Below are 20945 nucleotides of genomic sequence, written 5' to 3' on the forward strand. Positions count from 1 at the left end.
CCCAACCTCAATAGTTTTGAGCAGATGCAGTGTTGCATCTGTCCCTCAGATAGAGAGGAAATGGGCAGACAATCAGGGGGAGGGGGTTGTTTTTATTTGTGCCTACTTTAAACTGTTCACTTTGAGAGAAGATTGGACAATAGTGACTTCATAATGAAATGAATTAGATGCTCACATCATCAGGGCTGAGGAGGACATCCACAGATGTACACTGCCAGCCCCTCTGCAACACTGCGTGGCAGATGTGATTATCATGTCTGGGTACTCAAGGGAATTGGAGACCCAAGATGGGGAAAGAAAAGTCTTTGGGAATAAGATTGCTCATTAATCTAGACTCATGGCCTTCTGGAGAGTTTTGGCCCAGGAAAGCCTCCAACAGTATCTGAAGAGGTTAAGGTCACATGAAGGAAACACACACTTCCAACTCAGGGGTGCCTCAAGCTCACCTAGATTTTAGATAGATGCACGGTGGCTCCTGCATTATGATAGCATCACAGTCATAGAATTCTTTGCAGGGTTGTTGTTGTTGTCATTGTTGTTGTTTATGTTGAGGTTTAAATAATGTGTGACATGAGCTAAAGCAAATGCAAATGCCTCATCTTTTTATTTTGGATTTAGGCACAATCAACAGTTGTTATACATGGGCATTGCAATTATGTGTGTGTGTGGTGTGTGTGCCTTTGAGGTTCAATGCTTTGAATACGGTTCTGTGAGTATTAAAATAGATTGTGGTAGAGTGCAAATGCCAACCCGATATTTTCTGCTGCAAGCAGATATTTTAGGTCTGGGGAAGGTTCTGAGCCCTTAGGAATGTCACCTAGAGGTGAGCCAATAAATTTCACATGTTTATGTTCCTTACCCCATTAGAAAGAGAAAAAATCTCATAATTTTCTCCATTTTTGTTTTTTATTTATTTATTTATGGTGTTGTATTTGGTTGGCTACCTACCCCACATACATAACCCTGAATGATCATAGGTGTGCGGCAGCATGAATGTATGCCAGGATTGCAGTTGCATTTTGAAAAATCTCTCCACATGTCCATTTTGGATCATTGCCCCTCCCAATGGTGGAGCTGTAACATCAGGGAAGTAAGGGCTGTGTAGAAATGACTCCTCTGAGGGCAAGCCTATCTGAATAATAAGAGCAGAATGCGTAGCATACAACGAAAGTTTGGCCTGCAAAGTCCTAGCACTTTTCCTTTGACAGGCTAGTTGAGGGGATAAATAATACTCACAGTCCTTATTAATCAGTAAAGTTCTTTTACTGAGGTTTTCTCATCAGATTTAGTATAAACTTTCACATACACACATGGTCATCACGATACATCAGCACGGATCTCCAAACACCTAACAAGATGCCATTAAACACTGTGCATCTTAAATAAATATCACCATTAGTATTGCACCATACCAAACTCTCCAATTAACCAATTCTCCTCTGTCCATGTCTGACACATAGACCATGTCTTCCACACTCTGTTTGCAATCTTGCTAAGTCCAGAAACATGATTACAAAGCTTTTAACCCCTTACAATCATTTAACCCTCTGTGGTTAAAATTCATCTCAACAAAACCTCCCTCTTTCTCCTCAGAGGGGGAAATACAAGAAATCATATGTCATACTGCCTCAAAGGCTACCGGATTCCTGCCCTCATTCTTATTGTTCCTTCTTGAAAATCCTTTATGTGGTAATCTACGCATTCTTATCTGAGATGTAAAACACATTGAAATCAAAAGGATTCTATCAGACTCTTAGTAGCCTTAACTTTCACTGGCTACTGACCCAGTTGACCTGCTCCATATGGACTTCCATCACTTCATCTGGATGACAGCTCAGGTGAGGAGGAGGCATGGAGTGGGAAAGATGGCTAGCTCACATCTTGGACTTGAGTTAATTTCAGGACCATGGACAGCAGTCTTGGACATGAGACTACTTCGAAGTTAGTCCAGCACTGACTGGGTACAACTGTCAGGGATTTATTTTCAGAAAATGAGAGGCCTTCTTTAAGCTCTATTCTCTCTGCATTTTAGTCTTAAAAAGCCAGCAGGCTCTTCCTGTAGGGATTATCTTCTCCTAAGGAGTGGAGGTTGGTGGGTTAACAAGCCACATTGTGAATGCTTTTGAAGCTCTCCCTGTTCACTAAAAGAGCCTGGGGTCCACTCCTTGGAATCAGGGGCAAAAGGCACCTCCTAGAGGTCATGTGGGTATTAGTTCCACAATTCTGTGCAGCACTTCAGAAGGACCAGGGACTACTTCTGGAGCCTCCTGCATTGAAGTAGAGTGGGAAACCTGTTTCAGGCAATAACGTGGAAGGGAGGAGATGAATGCAGGATTTTCTGTAAAGTGCAGGAAGGAAATTTGAGAGATAGAGAGAGGGGGGGACTAGGAGAAGTCTCTGTATGGGTTCCATTCAGACAGAAAGATGTGTTGGCTTTACTCTTGGCAATACAATTTTTTACCTGACCAAAAGTCTGAGCATGAGCATTCCTGTCCTAACAGTGTGACTGTCCCCACCTTGTACTTTGACAACACCCTCCAAGCAGACAAGTGTGTATCTGGTAGTAGTGTTCTGAAAGCTGGTAATGTGTTTCCTTTCTGCTCCAGGTCCTAACCACATATTACCTAACATTTTTTTCATTAGACCATTTATGCCCGTAATATTGTGTAGGTCGCACTATTTGCAGCCACCATTTTGTGCAAGGTAGTTGACGTCAAAGGCTTACCTGAGATTTTGCATGAAATAGTGGCTCATCAAAACAGGATGCCACACGTTTGCCCAACTCAATGCACATGAGCGGGCATCCAGTGGGCCGAGCTAGCAACAACTGGCCAAGCTCAAGCCACAAGCCTGGTTCTTCCAACATCCCTAGTTTATCAGCTATAAATATCAAAAGGAAAATAGAAGAAACGAATGTGTTTCAGCCGGTTGTTGACCAGGATTTTACTCACCTTGCAACTACCGGACTGAATATGGACTTGGATGCAATCTGAAGGAGAAATCCATACAACTTTGAGCTTGCAATAGGATCCATGGACTCCCCCATACACACACACACACACACACACTTGACAGCATAACATTTCAAAAATGCATACACTTCAAAAATTATGTACATTTCCAAATGTGTACATTTAAAACATGCATACATTTCAGAATCCATATATTCATTTTAAATCCATATATTCATTTTAAAATAGGAGAGTATTTAAAAATGTGTACTCATAAAATTATGTCCTTTTCAAAAAAAAATTGCATATCTTCCCAAAACGTGCAAGATTGATGCATACAGTTAGGGGAAAAATATGCACAGAAATATGCATTGATTTTCATGTGGGAAATGAAAAGGTCAAATTCTGATATGGACTCCAGTTGTGCTGAGCTTTGAAGCATAATTTGTGGAAATTTGTAGAACTCGAGAAAGAAAGAAAGAAAGAAAGAAAGAAAGAAGGACATGTTTGTCCCAAATAATTCAAAATCTTTTTATATTTGCTTCATTGACATATTTCAGGTGTTAGAAACAAACAGCAAAGGCAGGACATGGTCATCTAGGCCGATCTCATTGTTCCTCAAAATGGGATAATTAGAATTAAACTCTTTATTATATTTATTCATCTTTTGTAGTATTGTATTTCCACCAGGGAAGCGATTCCACCTGCTGTCAGACACTGTGTTGTTAATGCTTTTGGTCCATGAATAAAAATGCAAGTTCTGAAATGGACAGACTTCAGCAACACATTGCATTTGTGATTGTGTTTGATCCAGACGGTGCGGACAAGGTAAATCTTGATCAAAAACAACCTGAAACAAATTTCTCATCCATCCCTACCTGCCCCAGCAAAATACACTGTGGAATCATATAGCCCAGGTAACATGATATGAACCAAGGACCTGTGAAGGAAACTGGACTGTCTTTAAACAAGCACATTGAGCTCTATAGCAGCTCACAATTACAGAGGAGTATAAGAGGCTTACTAATTGCAGGTGGCCAGTCTGAATGGACCTTGATCACTTGTGTTCACTTCTAATCTTACTTCTTGGGCCTGATCTACACTAAGCAGGATATAACACTTTAAGAACGTTATGAAAACGGTATATGGAATGTGACCTGGGCCTGAACAGTTGTCATAACCATTATAAACCGTTATAAGCAGTAGTGTAGATCCTGTCTTAGGGCCTTGCTAGACTTACCAGATAATCCATCTGGGAGGAGGGGTGACGGCGCGCTACAGCTAGCATGTGCCGTCGCCCTTTTCTAGAAGTCAACGTGCAACGGGGCAAGGGAAATACCCGATGTGTGCTCCGGTTTCCCCCCCCCCTTAAAGGGCCATGTGTGCAGGAGCGCACCACCGAAGAAGGTAGGGTTTTTTTTAAAAAAAAATAAAGGCTCCCCGCTCCCCCTGCCCATCCCCCATCCCTGCTCGCCAGGCCCTGCCCCCTGTCCTACAGGCCCCCCCATCCTCGATGCCCGTTGCCACTCGCCGTCCCCATGCCTGATGCCCATCCCCGTTCTTCTCTCCCCCTCTCTCCTGCCGGGTCCAGTCTTTCCCCCGGCCCCCATCTCCCCCCCCCCCACGATTCCCCCCCCCCAGCCTAATGGGCACAGCACTCCTATGAGTTCGATCCCAGAAGAAGCTGGTTTCAGGCAGCCAGCTCAGGTCGACTCAGCCTTCCATCCTCCCGAGGTCGGTAAAATAATAATGTGAGGCAAAATAAATTGGATTGGCTTACAATCAGAGGAAACCTTCTTGGAACACATATTTCTAGTCCCATTTCGTGGTTTGAAATAGTCAGTATCAAAGTTACAGAACAAGATTAGGAAAATCAAAACACCTCAAGAGCAGGGTGGCCTCCACTTTTTATATGTTAAAAACTGACTCATGTAACTTTGACCAATCAGGTTACGAGACCAACTAGGGCCTTCTGTACCACTGGGAGCCCTGCACAATTGGAGCTCCTGGTTCTGTGGAGAAGTCTATGCAGCTATGATTGTACGCACATAGTTTCCCTCTTTAGAACTACACCCAAATATTCAAACATCTGGAAGGCTGGATGGCAGAGTCTATGATAGGGCCAGTATGCAGTCTCTTCCACAAGGGGGCCTGCTTGTTTCTTTTATCCAAATAATAATCATAATAATAATAATAAATGTAAATACCAGGACAGGTTCCTTTTTAAAGCAGTAGCACTAATCCCCTATTACATGACCCGGTTTGCCTGTGGCCACTTCCCAGTCAATCTTTGTCGAAACATAAGGAGGGAGATGAACTTGTGGGTTCTGTTTGTTTTCTTTTCAGCCAACTTCCAAGGTCATTTGCCTCCTTTCTAATACAGAGCACTCTTCCATGATAGGGGTGAATGCAAAGCACTAAAATCTCTTTCTTTCCAGGTGTCCAACTGGAAGTCCAATTAGTGCAGTCTGGAGGGGGTATGAGAAGGCCTGGCGAATCCCTCCAACTTTCCTGTCAAGCTTCTGGGTTCACCTTCCACAGCCACCCTATGCATTGGGTGATACAGGTTCCCGAGAAGGGGCTGGAATGGGTTGCATTGATATATACCGATGGGAGCCAACAGTTCTATGCTAATTCAGTGAAAGGCCACTTCACGATCTCCAGGAACAACCCCTCAAACATGTTGTATCTACAAATGAATAATTTGAAACCTGATGATACTTCTTTGTATTACTGCATGAGAAGCTTCCTGCGTCACCACAGCAATATATCATCTACCAAAAACCTTCAGTAGATAACCATCTGTGTGTGAAATGCCAGGACAGGAAACTCTGTCTGTCTATAATCTTGTGCTACTGATTGGTGCACTGAAGCTTTCACCTAGCACTGTGTGTGAGTGTGTGTGTGCATGCGTGCATGCGTGTGTGCGTGCGTGCATGTGTGTGTGTGTGAGAGAGAGAGAGAGAGAGAGAGAGAGAAAATACTGCTATCATGTGCATATTGTGAATCATATGACTCTTTCCTATCCATTGACAAGCCATCAAGAAGCAAAGGAAACATCTGGATAGGAAAATCTTATTGAATCATTCCAACCTGATAGGGCAGAAAGGTGATGTATAGGTCAATAAATAAATAAATAAACAAATCCCTTCTAAGATCAAATTTACTATACATCCCCTGCTTTTAATTTAAAATGGGGGAGATATAAGCCCAGAATCTTTTTGAAGAGTTTAAGCTTCTTTATGTCACCAAAAGAAAGATTGGAAAAGGAGTTGAACACTCAGATCCAAATTCAAGCCCTACACGTTTCATCACTCAATTATTTCTCCCATAAACGATTTCATCACTCGTTTATTTCTCTTCAGGAACTGCACCCAATTTATCCTCATTTACCAGTAAATGTCAATATATCAAATACAGAATGAGAGATTTCAAAGTGGGGAGGGAATCTATGCTTTCTTTCTTTATTTATTTATTTATTTATTGCATTTTTATACTGCTCAATAGCCTAATCTGGGCTGTTTCAATAGAAAATGGGGGTGATAGTGGAAGATCGTAACCTATGTACTCCAAGTTAAGTTTATTCATGGAAATATGTACACACCGTACTAAGCAATAACAGTCATTACACATTAACATTCCTGTTTCACTCCTGTCAATTCATCAGTTTTTAGTTGCGTTTCTCTGGAATATGGGAGTGTACAATATACTGGATTGGAATGTATGGTAACCCAATCTGACTTGGGGGCGGGGGGTGGACATAGTCTGCAAGTTACAGAAGCAACAGGATAAATACAATAGTACCCTTTGATTTACATTCTAATTCTTTCTTCTAATTAACTGTTCTCTGTTGTTCAGCTCAGGTCTCAGCACAATAATGTAGCATTTGGGGAAAAAGATGCAACCTAGTAATCCAGCACTGGAGGCTAAGATAGAGAAGATCTCCACAGCAATCATGTATTTCCCTTTGGTGCTCAGATAGCTTGGAACAAAAGACACCCAAACACTGCAAAACACCACCATACTGAAGGTGATGAACTTGGCTTCATTAAAACTGTCTGGCAACTTCCTGGCAAGGAAAGCCACCGAGAAACTGATGATGGACAGAAATCCCATATAGCCCAGGACAAGATAAAACATAATGACGGATCCTTCATTACATAATGCTATGATTTCTCCAGCCAGTGATTGCATGTCTAAATATGGGAATGGGGCAGATGTTCCAAGCCAGATGGTACAAATGCCGGCTTGAATTAGGGAGCAAGAAAAGACAATGGAGTTGGCCAATCTTTTCCCCACCCACTTCCTCATGTTGGACCCTGGTTTGGTGGCCATGAAAGCTACAACCACAGTGATTGTTTTGGCCAACACACAAGAAACAGCCAATGAGAAGATGAGGCCAAAAGCCGATTGTCGAAGAAAGCAGGTTAGTTTCCCAGGTTGGCCAAGGAATAGCAAAGAACAGAGGAAGCAGAGCAGGATGGAGATGAGGAGAGTATAGGTAAGATCCCGGTTGTTGGCTTTGACTATGGGGGTATCTTTGTGCTTTAAAAAGGTTCGTAGCACCAAGGCTGTGATCAGGGCAAAGGAAGCAGAGACTGAGGTTAAACTGATTCCTAAGGGTTCTTCATACGAAAGAAAGCTTATAGTCTTTGGGATGCATCTATCATTTTCCTTGCTTGGATATTGATCTTCAGGGCAACTGAAACAGTCAGCCATGTCTGAAAAATAGAAAATGGTCTCATCTCAATCACAATTCATGTGTGATTATGAGAAAATTTTAAACAAAATATCTCCCACGTACCAGTTATTGCTTGTGAGGAGGGTACATTTTAGTTTCTAAAGGCCATCTACATTTACAGAGCAATCCTAGTGGAAGATCTGGAACCAGAAGACCACCTTACTTAAAGACCTGTCAGGCTCGTGCAGGCAGGGCAGAAGGAAAGTGCTGTGTCTCATTAGTAGACCACATGCTTTATATGCATAAGGTCCCAGGATCAATCCGTGGCATCTCCAGGTAGGGCTGGAATAAATCCTGCCTGAAGCCCTGGAGTTCCTGATTGATCTCCCATTGGAAGTTCTCCAGGAGAGGTGTACATTCCCTGTTTACTTTATTGGATGTGTGTGTGTTTCGGGACAAGGAAAGCTTAGCTCCTATACATTCAAAGACTCCTCCTGATCTACCCACCTATGCCTTCTGATCTGTCATTTTTAATTTTTTACCTTCACCAATGTTGGCGCTCTGCCATCAGAGAGAGAAGGGACTCGGGTTTCTACAGGGCCTGGTATGAAGCTTCTGAAGTTAGGCTCCCCACCTTGGAAGGGGGATACAATTGATAAGAACATCAGAAGTGCCCTGATGCTGGATCAGACCAAGGGTCCATCTAGTCCAGCACTCTATTCACACAGTGGCCAACCAGCCATTGGCCAGGGATGAACAAGCAGACATGGTGCAACAGCACCCTCCCACCCATGTTCCCCAGCAACTGGTGCACACAAGCTTACTGCCTCAGATACTGGAGGTAGCACATAATTATCAGGGCTAGTAGCCACTGATAGCCTTCTCCTCCAGGCACTCTGTTGCAGCCTCAGTTTCTCCAGAAACAAAATCTGGCTTCTTAAAAAGATTATGGCCTTAGCTAGACCTAAGGTTTATCCCGGGATCATCCTGGGGTCATCCCTGTTCATGTAAATGACACACAGGGGATCCCGGGAGTAGGCAGGGAAGACCCCGGGACGATCCCAGGATAAACCTTAGGTCTAGCTAAGGCCTATGTTGAAAAAAATTCCAACACTAATTTTCATCTTATGTAGAACTGTAAACCTTTAAATATTATGTAGGACTGTACACCTTTAAAAGCAGCTTGAATTACATGCACACAAGCACAGATTCATCATCAGACAATATACAAAGGACTATAATTGCAAGGGATGCTTGAGAAATTCAATCTTTGCCATTTACAATTTGAAATGGCCTTAGTTGGAACTTCTAAATTCAGTGTAGCGCTGTAGGGGATAATTCGAGGGAATCAGGTACGTGAGATGAAGCTCTAATAGTTCAAATATAAACACACACGCACAAACACACAAGCAACTGTTTGTAAGGAAATCATATCACATAGTATGTGAATTTGTGCATTCACTTAGACATTTTGCTTACCAACTGGTGACATAATCAGGCATAACGTTCTGTTTGGTGTTATGTTCACCAGAATTGACCCTGTATGGTAGAAAATTTGCTGAACTATATGACCTACCATTCTCATTTGAAATCTTCCCTTCTGGACATGGGTCACAATCATAGCAACAAAATTTTTCCCCTTCCTTACTTTTCTTGTGATTACCCGGGTAGCAATGCTCATTACACAGAGAAAGGGGTAGTACCTATCCACAAACAGGAATGAGGTTAGAACAGGAGAACTTAGAGTGTGCTATTATTTGTCAGCTGATTTACAAATAAACAAGTGACATGGAATTTGATATGAAATAATATATAAAACTATGCATTCAACTGTGTGCTATTAAGATGCCGAGAATGGATGGTTTTATTTGTTCAATCTGTTGGTTGGCTGAGGAACATTGTGAGAAAAAGATGAAAAGAAGTCAACTACACAGCCGAGTACTATATCCCAAAGAAACAAGGATGCCCCCATCCTGCGGCCACTAAAGGATTTTTAACTAGTCCCATCACAGAACTAATGATAAGACATAAGAACAATGCTAGTTCAAACCAAAGGCTTGTGTAGTCTAGTATTCTGTTCAAGCAGCGGTCAATCAAATGTGTATTGGAAGCCTACCAGCAGAACATGAGTGCAACAGCACTCTCCCAGTTATGTTCAACCACAACTGGTTTCAGACACACACTGCTTCTGATGATGGTGTCAGTTATACAGCAAAAGAAAATTCCAACCTCCAAATCACACATCAAAAGTACCCCAGAATTCACACCTGGTTAAAATCTCCATGCCACACAATCTTATCGTCATTAATGATGAATTCGCCTCCTCCAAGAACTTTGGGTTGTGTCGTTCCAACTTTCACCCTCTGGAAGGAGGTATTGGGGAACGTTACCATATTAATGATGTCAAATCCACCTCCAATTTCCCTTTCATCATTAAAGGACACCATTTCTCCAGCTGAGTTATTAAACAAAAGACCTTGAAGAAATGGATGGAGCTAATTGAAAGAGAAAAGGCAATAAAGGCATAATGACCAATTAGAATTTCCATAGTGAGATTGACGAACACATTGTTTTGCTGATACGTTGTAATGAAGTTTTAATTATCACAGACAGATGAATCCCTAAAATGGGGTCCTCCTCCTATTATAGAAGGAATTGTGTGGCGTGTACCCATAAGGCCCTGTCAATAAATAATGTGTACCACACCTCTTATTTGTGGAGGAGAACATGGGATGCTGGCTAATCTTGTATTGATTTGTTCTGGGAAATCAATCCATTTCATATTATTATTATTATTATTATTATTATTATTATTATTATTATAGCACCATCAGTGTACATGGTGCTGTACAGAGTAAAACAGTAAATAGCAAGACCCTGTTGTTCGAGCACAATAATTCACCATGAAGTCAATAGCCGTCAGGCCATTCTTTTGGATGGAGAATTTATTCTTGGAGGTTCCTGGAGAAATGGTGGTATGGATAATGGCTCTTCAGAACAGGAATTTATGCCTACACTGCACAGTTTTCCCCTCAAGGGAAAACTCAAGGGGAAACTCAAGGGGAATTCCCCTCAAGGGGAATGTAAGCATAGGCTTACATTCTAATAAAATCATAGTAGAACAATAAGGAGGGGAAGAGAATGCAAACAGGCACAGGGTAGGGTAAACAGGCACAGGGTAGGGTAAAACTAACAGTATAAAGTCAGAACAAAATCAAGTTTTAAAAGCTTTAGGAAAAAGAAAAGTTTTTAGCTGAGCTTTAAAAGCTGCGGTTGAACTTGTAGTTCTCAAATGTTCTGGAAGAGCGTTCCAGGCGTAAGGGGCAGCAGAAGAAAATGGACGAAGCCGAGCAAGGGAAGTAGAGACCATTGGGCAGGTGAGAAACATGGCATCAGAGGAGCGAAGAGCACGAGCGGGGCAATAGTGTGAGACATAGCAGTGGACATATTACCTGCCAAGGCTTGAGGTCTTGCGGTTCAACTCTTTTACGCTCCACCCTTCCTCTGTGTTTTGATCTAGATGAGATTAGATTACTCAAAGCATGCACCACAGCATAGACAGCATTATAGATACTGTAGCTATGGCCAGTCATGCCCATTTCAAAAAAAGTCCGAGGAATGCTCTCCAACTTCTCTTCCCCAGTACATGTCCCAGCCTCGTTGGTCTCTGTCAACTTCTGGGGATCTGGAAATTCACAGTTGAATGCTTGCTCCCAGAAATCCTTGAGAAAACCATCTCCTTCTGTCCAGCCAGGTTTTACAGTATGAAGGAACTGGTGGAATTCTAGAAGCTCAGTAGAATGGATTGCGAAGGAAATGGCCCCTTGAAACAGTTCAAAACCTACATTCTTTTGAAGGCTCATTAATGTGAAATCAATCTGGGCTGTCAATATCCATACCCTTCCAGAGGAACTGGTATCTCCTAGAAACATGAAGGTAGTCAGCGCTACCATGGTCCTAGATTCACCATAGATGATGAATGTATTGACTTTGTTCTCTATGGAAGATTTATAAATATTTGAGGCCATATTGCCAATTTCCTGCATGGAATTTATATGGCGTCGTTGTGCGATGATTCTTGTGAAAGCTGCGCATATCTTATTCTGGGATAACAATGGCTCCAGGGCTTGCACAAAATGTTCACCACTGTCATCATCCACAACATAAAGCCCAATCCACAACCATCCAAAATGTTCAAGCAACTTGATAAGCCCCATATACTGATGGGATTCTTTTGGGGCCATGCGATAAAAGGAAGGCAATTTGTTTCCCTCATTCTCTCTTGAAGCAATCGAGCCATAAGTGAGCTGAAAGCAAAATGATTGATAGATAGATAAGTTGAGTTGTTCCCACTTCCCCGGGAGTAAGTTCTATTCAACTCAGTGGGGCTGACAGCTGAGTAGCCATCTGTAGGATTGCATTGTCAAGGGCAGAGGCAATGAAGAATGCTTGCAATTTCTGAGAAATTGTATTGGTGATGTGCATTTCAAAAATAATAGGTTTAAAATAAGAGAGAGAGAGAGAGAGAGAGAGAGAGAGAGAGAGAGAGAGAGAGAGAGAGAGAGATGGTTGGTAGATAGATAGATTCAGCTAGCAATCCCTGCTTGAATTTGAATTACATTTATATCCCACCTTTTTTCCTCCTTCAGGAACCCAAGGCAGCATACATAATCCTCCTCCTCTCCATTTTATCCCCACACCAACTATCTTGTGAGGTATGTTGGGTAGAGAGTCTATAATTGTCCCAAAATCACCCAGTGAGCTTCCATGCCCAAGTGAGGACTAGAACCCGGATTTCCCAACTCCCAGTCCAATAACCTAACCATTACATCACCCTGCCTTTGAGCTCAGCAATTCCTTGCTCCCACATAACATTTCTCAACTAGCATTGTGAGAATGTGCATGTGGGGAAACTCACAAGCCACAAGGATTCTCAGAAAAGAAGGCTTTGTACATTTTTTAAAAAAAATGTTCACATATGCTACTCATAACCAGTAAACTGCCCAGAGAGCTTCGACTATGAGGAGGTATATAAATGTAATAAATAAATAAATACCAAATTATGAACTGAGCCAGAAAGGGAGTTCAACCATCATTAATTTCCATGCTGTCTTTCCCCTCATTCTGAACCACAAAATATTTCCCAGAATTGCAAGAACATTATTTTTATGATTTCTGATAAGACCGCATGCACAATTCCCACCTGTGGAATCTTGTAGTGACCCAAGATGTCTTCCATACGGAAGGAGATATCAGCGCTAAGTCCTCCAATGATGGCAATTAGGTTCTTCTCACTGTCACATTTGTAGTTGGGAGCAAACATATGCAACTTGAAGAGCAGATCCAGCATGGTACGATATGTCATCTGGTCATCATGGTAACTATCATAGATGTGGAAGCCAAGTGTGATGTTGGGCAAGAGCATGGAATTCTCATTGATCTCTTTTATAGCAAACACCAAGGTGAGGATATGGTGGTACAGCCTTGGCATCAGACTGTAAAGAAAGCCACATGCTCTTTCAGAAAAGAATTATCCAGTACACAAAAAGTGTTACCGCTATTCAAGCTTTTCTTGGTCTAGCCAAGATGTTGGGATATCTTTTTACTTGTTCCTGATGTTTCTAGGGTGTGTGTGGGGGGGGGGATCTTCCTCTATAGCCTAGATGATAAGTATAATTCATCTGTGCTGTAACAAGTGCATTGACTGTGCACCTGAAAACCTATCATCAAAAATGCATGGACACAGGATTTCATCTCATTTCCCTATAAACTAGCCTGACTCAATCTGCATGGAGTTCGGCCTGCTTGCAGATTTTCCATCACCCCAAATAGAAAGTAGTGCAAATTGCAGTTGCATATTTTTTGTGTGTGATTTGCACACATTTCTATCCATGAAAAAAGCAAAGAAAAAACCACCCGAAAACAGTTCTCAGCTTTTTGGCAAATCCTGTGTCTCTGGGAGATGCAAATGGAGTAACCACCCAGAGAGCTCTGGTGGTTGGGATGTTTAGAAACGAAATAAATAAATGATGATAAAAAATGAACTGAAAGGAATATCTCATTTCTTTCTTACTTACTTTCTTACATTTCTGTACTGCCCAATAGCTGAAGCTTTCTGGGAAGTTAATGTGTAATAACAGCTTAAAACTATAAAATACAATACAAATAAAAAACAAAATAAAACCTAGCAGCAGTGCAAAGGTTTAAAGTATAGTTACAGATTTAAAATGACAGAAACTGAAAGACTAAAATCACCTGGCACTGAAAAGAACACAATGTAGGCTTTTCTGGGAAGCTCATTCCACAATCAGGGTGCCACAACAAAAAAGGCCCTTTTCTTAGTAGCCACCCACCATGCTTCCTTTGGTGAAGACTCCCAGAGAAGAACAACTGAAGATGTGGTTGGTTTTAACTTAAGCTGCTAAAATGTGATCCGTGTCACTGAGGCCTTAGATAGACCTAAGGTTTATCCCGGGATCATCCCTGCCTGCTCCTGGGATCCCTTGTGTGTCATTTACATGAACAGGGATGACCCCAGCACAATCTTGGGATAAACCTTAGGTCTAGCTAAGGCCTAAGTCCCCCTTTGATGGAAAGGATAGAGCTGGATGTCATCCACATATTGATGACTTATCAGCCCACACTTCCAGGTCACCTCCATTCACGTTTTCATGTGGATCCACATTTAGCCATCATTTCAGTGGGTCTGCTGTAATTATAACTAAATTTTGATCTGACCCATTCTCACAATCCCTGCTAATTTCCTGGCATTGTCCATCCTGAAATTTTGCATGCCCCCCCGTTTAAAAACAAAAACAAAAAACTTTTCTTGACTTCTTGAATCATACAACATCATTAACAATATCAAGCACGATAAAAATCACTAATACAAACAACAACAAAACCTATGTTTCCATATGTACGTTTATCTATGCTGTCCCCCTGGCAATATTTTATTTAAAACGAAAAACAAAAGCTATGCCCACTCTGTCCCAGATTTGCTGGATATTTTGCATATTTTCCCAATGTCCAGCTGTTATGTGATATTTCACAGAGGTGACTGTTGAATCATCCCCCGCTAACTGCATTTCTTCTAATTTTTCAGGATTTTTTCACACATCACAAAAGATGGCAGCATGTAAAAAGTTGCCAAAATGTAGCCTCATGCAAATTTGGTATAATTAGAGATATGCAAATACATGACTGCACAGAGATAAATCTCATTGAATTCAATGGCACTTCCTCCCTAGTACGTTGGTCATAGAGTTGCAGCCTGAAGCCCTTTTCATAAACACACACACACAGAGAGAGAGAGAGAGAATGAACGAACGAACGAACAAACATATAATTTTTGGTCAATATTTATTTTAAGAAATTATATTCCACTTCTTATTTTAAAAGATACCATAGTGCCTAAGAATAATAACATGAAAAATACACAATACGTCATAGAAATATACATAATAAAGATTTAACAAAGAGGTAGGCATAATCAGGGTTGAGGAAAGGAGCAACAGACAGCAACCTGCAGAAAAAGCTAAGAGCAGAAGAGCAATGAAATCATACCTTACATCAGGAGAGATCCAAATCGTGGTGAAAAAGCAATGCCTTTGGCATCATGCATTGCCTTAATTAAGCCAGAACATGGACCAATGATCTAACTCAGTACATAAGGATCCTTTAACTGGAAACAGTGGAGATGGAATTTGGAACTTGCATTTGGAATGCATGTGCTTTACCACTGAGTGACTACCACTTTCGTAGAGGTGAATGTTCACCCACACACATACACACCTGTCCTACCCTCCATGCGTTCATCAGCTCTGTGTGGACGTGTTCACTACATATTGCTTCAGATCACATGGGAAGGGCTGAATGGAAAGACATGTAATCAATCAATTAACTAACTAAATAAATAAATATTATGATGTTATACATGACCTACATGTGCTTTCTTGGAGGATCCCTTTGCTTGAAAAAAAAACAAAAATCAATTCTTAGGTTTCATGACTAAACCGACATAAACCAGATTTGTTTATTTATTTTTGTATTTTAAAAACAATCCTTACATTGGAACCATAGGAAACTCCTCAGAAGGATGTTCCTCAAAAGCTAATCCACCAAAATGGTAAAAGATATGAGAAGCGACCCCACCAATGATGATGGACCCTGACTGGTACCACTCGTGTGGAACTGGGATGGGAGCAGTTGTGGTGCATTGCATAATATGGACTTTGCATACCCGGTCAGGCAACTGAAGTAGCAGCAATGCCACCACAGCTCCCAGCATCTTAGTAGGAAAGTTTCTCCTTAGATGCAGATTCTCTTCTGGACAACCACAGCAATTGCCTGGTTTAAACAGGCTACACTGGACCATGTTTGACTCTGCTAACACAATTCATAAAGGGGACGCTCTCAGCCTTACTTTTAGCACCAATGGGGTTATAAATGCACGTCTTACATGCCTGCCAACACTGCCCAATCTCTGGTTTGACACCTCTAAAATGAAAAGAGAGAGAGTCAGAAGGAACTGCCAGCTTTCAATAGTACGAGGGATGTTATATATATAAAAAAATACCAGTTTGACTACTGCTTTTGCTTAGCCCTTCCAAAAATCCTTTGGTGCTTTGGCCCAGTGAACAAATTAGAGTGATTTTGATAATTGAAGTGAAGAAGATAATTAGCTCTGCACACTTTGGGATTTGAATGACACCATTTGTAGCAAACATGATCCCCCCTCCCCTTAGCTCTTACAACATCTCCCTTCTGTTCCTCAGGGGGACGCTGTGGCAGATGGGTTCCAGATTTCCATAATGAGCAAATCTAGCCATTTCTGGATTTCCCATGGCAGTCAGTGGGAAGACAAAGACTTGAATTTCCAAACATCAACTCAGGGTTCAGTACCCAATTAAAGCAGAAAGAGTCTGAATCATTCTGAGGCAAATTGGGACGTTTTCTACAGTGGCAAAACTGGGTCCAAATAGAAGCTGGGAGTGAGCGTATTTCATAGAATCATAGAATCATAGAATAGCAGAGTTGGAAGGGGCCTACAAGGCCATCGAGTCCAACCCCCTGCTCAATGCAGGAACCCACCCTAAAGCATCCCTGACAGATGGTTGTCCAGCTGCCTCTTGAAGGCCTCTAGTGTGGGAGAGCCCACAACCTCCCTAGGTAGCTGATTCCACTGTCGCACTGCTCTAACAGTCAGGAAGTTTTTCCTGATGTCCAGCCGGAATCTGGCTTCCTTTAACTTGAGCCCGTTATTCCGTGTCCTGCACTCTGGGAGGATCGAGAAGAGATCCTGGCCCTCCTCTGTGTGACAACCTTTTAAGTATTTGAAGAGTGCTATCATGTCTCCCCTCAATCTTCTCTTCTCCAGGCTAAACATGCCCAGTTCTTTCAGTCTCTCTTCATAGGGCTTTGTTTCTAGACCTCTGATCATCCTCGTTGCCCTCTTCTGAACACGCTCCAGCTTGTCTGCGTCCTTCTTGAATTGTGGAGCCCAGAACTGGACGCAATACTCTAGATGAGGCCTAACCAGGGCCGAATAGAGAGGAACCAGTACCTCCCGTGATTTGGAAGCTATACTTCTATTAATGCAGCCCAAAATAGCATTTGCCTTTCTTGCAGCCATATCGCACTGTTGGCTCATATTCAGCTTGTGATCTACAACAATTCCAAGATCTTTCTCGTTTGTAGTATTGCTGAGCCAAGTATCCCCCATCTTGTAACTGTGCCTTTGGTTTCTATTCCCTAAATGTAGAACTTGGCATTTATCCCTATTAAATTTCATTCTGTTGTTTTCAGCCCAGCACTCCAGCCTATCATTTCTCTAATACATACAGCAAAAATACATAGAAAGATTTAAAGCCTCTACCCCACCTCACTGATCTGTTCCAAGATCATTAGCGGGGAGAGGTTAAGGCCTCTCTTAGTCCCAGTGATTCTCTCCATGACTTCTGCATCGTCACTTCTAATTGTGGCAAACTAAGTCTACATACAGCATGCTTTCCTACACCTCTCCCCCTTCTCTCTCCCTGATGGGTACGGGGGTGGGGAGGGAAAGTGCACTTCTGGGGCCTCCGGGAAAATGCACAATTCCCCCAGCACACTAATGTTGTGCCAGGGGAATTACACAATTTCTGGAGTCCCCGCACATATGCAATGCTGAGCATTCAGCTGGACTTGTCCAGAACAGGGCTGGCCAGGCAGTAGCCTGCGAGTTTGCAGACTGGCCCTCCTGAGAGGTTGCCATTCCCTAATGTGCACTGCTGTTCCTTTGAGATAGGTCAGGCTACATTACCCAAAGTAAATAATGCAAAGGGCTCATCTACACCAAGCCGGATATTCCACTATGAAAGCAGTATGAAAGCAGTATAAAAAAGGCAGGAGCCACACTACTGCTTTATAACGGTACTGAAGTGCACTGACAACTGTTAGGGCCCATTGACTCATACTATATACCACTTCCATACTGCTATATCCTGCCTGGTGTGGCTCCTTCCTTTTACACACTGCTTTCATACCACTTTCATAGTGGAATATCCGACTTGGTGTAGATGAGCCCAAAGACACTATCATTTGATTTACCCACAGCCGTTTTAAAAACCTGAACTTCTGTCTAAGGGAGCTCCAGTCAAGAGTTCATTTCTCCCCTGAAAATCCTTAAGGACAATAAGCAATGATTGAGGGAAAACAAAGATATAAACTAATAGTAAAGAAAGCTGTTTAGAAGGTTGATCTTCAAAAAAACATAGCACACGGTAAGCAACTATAGGACTACATAAGCAAGAAAGCATATCGTGAGGTTAAAGGTAAAGGGAAACATTCAAAAGACAAATATTTTCTCCTAGAAGGACATGACTTTACCTTTGAAAATAAAAATAAAATGCAAGAAACTATTTATTTTTGTATTTATTTATTTGTGCAACAATACATCAGTGGGGATTCTTAAGAATTCGAAAATACAAGAAAGTAACATAGAGCCAAAAGAAACATTTGACCAGGTTATGAAAAAGCAAAAACACTAGATTGTAAGAGCAGAAAGAAGAAGAAGAAAACTGTCCTTGTTACTAAAATCGAGAAACAAAATAATATTGATGGCTATTATCAAAACATGCAGGGCAAAGCGTTGCTGAGCAAGATACACAGTGAACCAAAGCAATGGAGCATGTATGAGGAAAGCACACACAGACCTGGCTTGAGGTTCTCCACTCCTAGTCTGGACCATATTGTCCTGCTACGACAATCTGTTGCCATTACCAACAGAAGTTCACCAGAACTACCATATTTCTTCGATTCTAAGACACACTTTTTTCCCCATACAAACATCTCTAAAAACGGGGTGCATCTTAGAACCACGGGAGCGTTTATTATTTCTTAGAATCAAAGCTTTTTTTCTGTTGGTGGTACTGAAATTAGTGTGCGTCTTACAATCGATGGCCTCTTAGAATCAAAGAAATACGGTAAAAGAAAATACACTATGAAAGAATCATTCATAGCTGTAAAATTAGGGTGACCCTATGAAAAGGAGGACAGGGCTCCTGTATCTTAAACAGTTGTATTGAAAAGGAAATTTCAGCAGGTGTCATTCGTATATATGGGGAACCTGGGGAAATTTCCTCTTCATCACAGCAGTTAAAGGTGCAGGAGCTATACTAGAGTGACCAGATTTAAAAGAGAGCAGGGTTCCTGCAGCTTTAACTGGTGTGATGAAGAGGGAATTTCCCCAGGTTCCCCATATACACGAATGACACCTGCTGAAATTTCATTTTCAATACAACTGTTAAAGATACAGGAGCCCGGTCCTCCTTTTCATATGGTGTGAGGAACGATGAGTTTTCTGAGGATGAGGACTCTGGGGATGAGCAGCCACAGGCGGGACCCAGTACCAGCTTGGCTGATCAACAGCCAGCAGAGGCCTCATCCAGTGCAAACTTAGAAGAGGAGCAAACAGACTTGTTACACGTGCCCTCGTTCAAACAGCAAAGGGCAGAGAAGGAGGCTTTACGCCGATCCAAGCGGATTGCTAATAAACGCCAGCTGAACAAGGAACAGCTGTGAGGCTGAGCTGGTGTATTTAGGTAGCAGTGCGCAGGCCAGCAAATTGTCAGAGCTTATCTGGTTTGCCTGGGAGAAGCTCTGGACCGTGCACCCTTGACTGTGCCATGTTCCTGTTGGATCATTTTGGACTCTGGACTTCTTGGACCCCGTGACTCTCTCCTGCCCTTTGAAACTTGGACTGGCTTATGGACTTTGGTGACTTGCTCTCTTGTGCCTTTTGAACCCTGGATTGGTATTTTGGAATTGGCTTGGAACTTTACGTGAGCACTAAAGACTGTTCTATTTGGTGTTTAACGTGTGTGAATACACATTATTGTTTATCGTTTAGTGCTGTGTTGTCTGATTCTTGGCAGGCTTCCCAGTCTGGGCACTCTGCCCAAAGAGATAAGCGAAAGTGGCTGGCTTCAGACCGGCTTCTTCAGGACAGATGGTCACCCTAGTAAAATCATAAGATGCATTCTACCTCTTCATCCTTATGATTTTGGAAGCTGGTTGCATTTGCTCAGGGTATGCAGCTGAAAGGCATTGAATTGGAATATCTGGTAGCCCAGCACTCATGTGATTGTTAGACTAGGCCTGCTCACATTGCAGAGCCACTTCCAGTCAGTGTTGACAAAACTTGGCTGGATAGATGAGGGTCTGATTAAGTTATAAGACAGTTATCTATGTTCCTAAGGATTATATGGATCTAAGAATTCACTATGGATTGTTTGGAATTGTTTGCAGCCAGTAGCTGCTTTCAGTATGATTTACTTCATTTTCCTCTTTGCTCTTTGAAGTACATAGGATCCAACCTAGATCACACTAGTTAATTGTTGTATTTACTAAGCATATGTAGGCAAAATGGATTAAACATACATTTCTAACTGCCCAGCTGTTGTCTGTTTCTTAGGGCTTGTTTACACTAAGCAGGATATTCAATTATGAAAGTGGTATATAAAAGGCAGTAGCCACACTACTGCTTTCTAGTGGTACTAAAGTTCACTGAAAACTGTTGGGGCCCATGACACAACTACACCAAGCAGGATATAACACTATGAAAGTGGTATATGTTTTGTGTCAATGATCCCCAACAGTTGTCAGTGCACTTCAATACCACCATAAAGCAGTAGTGTGGCTCCTGCCTTTTATATACCACTTTCATACTGCTTCCATAGTGGAATATCCTGCTCGGTGTAGATGAGCCCTTAGACTAGGCCTATTAAATCCATTCCATAGGAGAAATACATATGACCAGCATGATAGATTCT

General features: G+C 42.0%; 1 protein-coding gene across 1 annotated transcript; it reads right to left on the reverse strand.

The window, feature by feature from the left end:
• Nucleotides 1–6770: 6770 nt before the first annotated feature.
• LOC134405980 (vomeronasal type-2 receptor 26-like) lies at nucleotides 6771–11876 on the reverse strand. The gene is made up of 4 exons (XM_063137208.1): nucleotides 11085–11876; nucleotides 9900–10127; nucleotides 9209–9335; nucleotides 6771–7672 (listed from the first exon to the last, which is right to left on the reverse strand). Exons 1-4 carry the CDS (start codon nucleotides 11874–11876, stop codon nucleotides 6771–6773), a joined length of 2049 nt encoding a protein of 682 aa, XP_062993278.1.
• Between the last annotated feature and the right edge of the window lie 9069 nt (nucleotides 11877–20945).

Source organism: Elgaria multicarinata, chromosome 11, assembly GCF_023053635.1.
Source record: "Elgaria multicarinata webbii isolate HBS135686 ecotype San Diego chromosome 11, rElgMul1.1.pri, whole genome shotgun sequence".
Classification (NCBI taxonomy): Eukaryota; Metazoa; Chordata; class Lepidosauria; order Squamata; family Anguidae; genus Elgaria; species Elgaria multicarinata.

Excerpts from the sequence above, each read along its gene's own strand:
- LOC134405980 (XM_063137208.1), bottom strand. The coding sequence starts at position 11,876 with ATGGCCCCAAAAGAATCCCATCAGTATATGGGGCTTATCAAGTTGCTT. Across the intron at positions 10,128-11,084 it reads AAGACCTCAAGCCTTGGCAG|CTCCATCCATTTCTTCAAGG; the intron begins GTAATATGTCCA and ends TCTTTCAATTAG. Across the intron at positions 9,336-9,899 it reads GGCATGGAGATTTTAACCAG|GTACTACCCCTTTCTCTGTG; the intron begins GTGTGAATTCTG and ends GTTTGTGGATAG.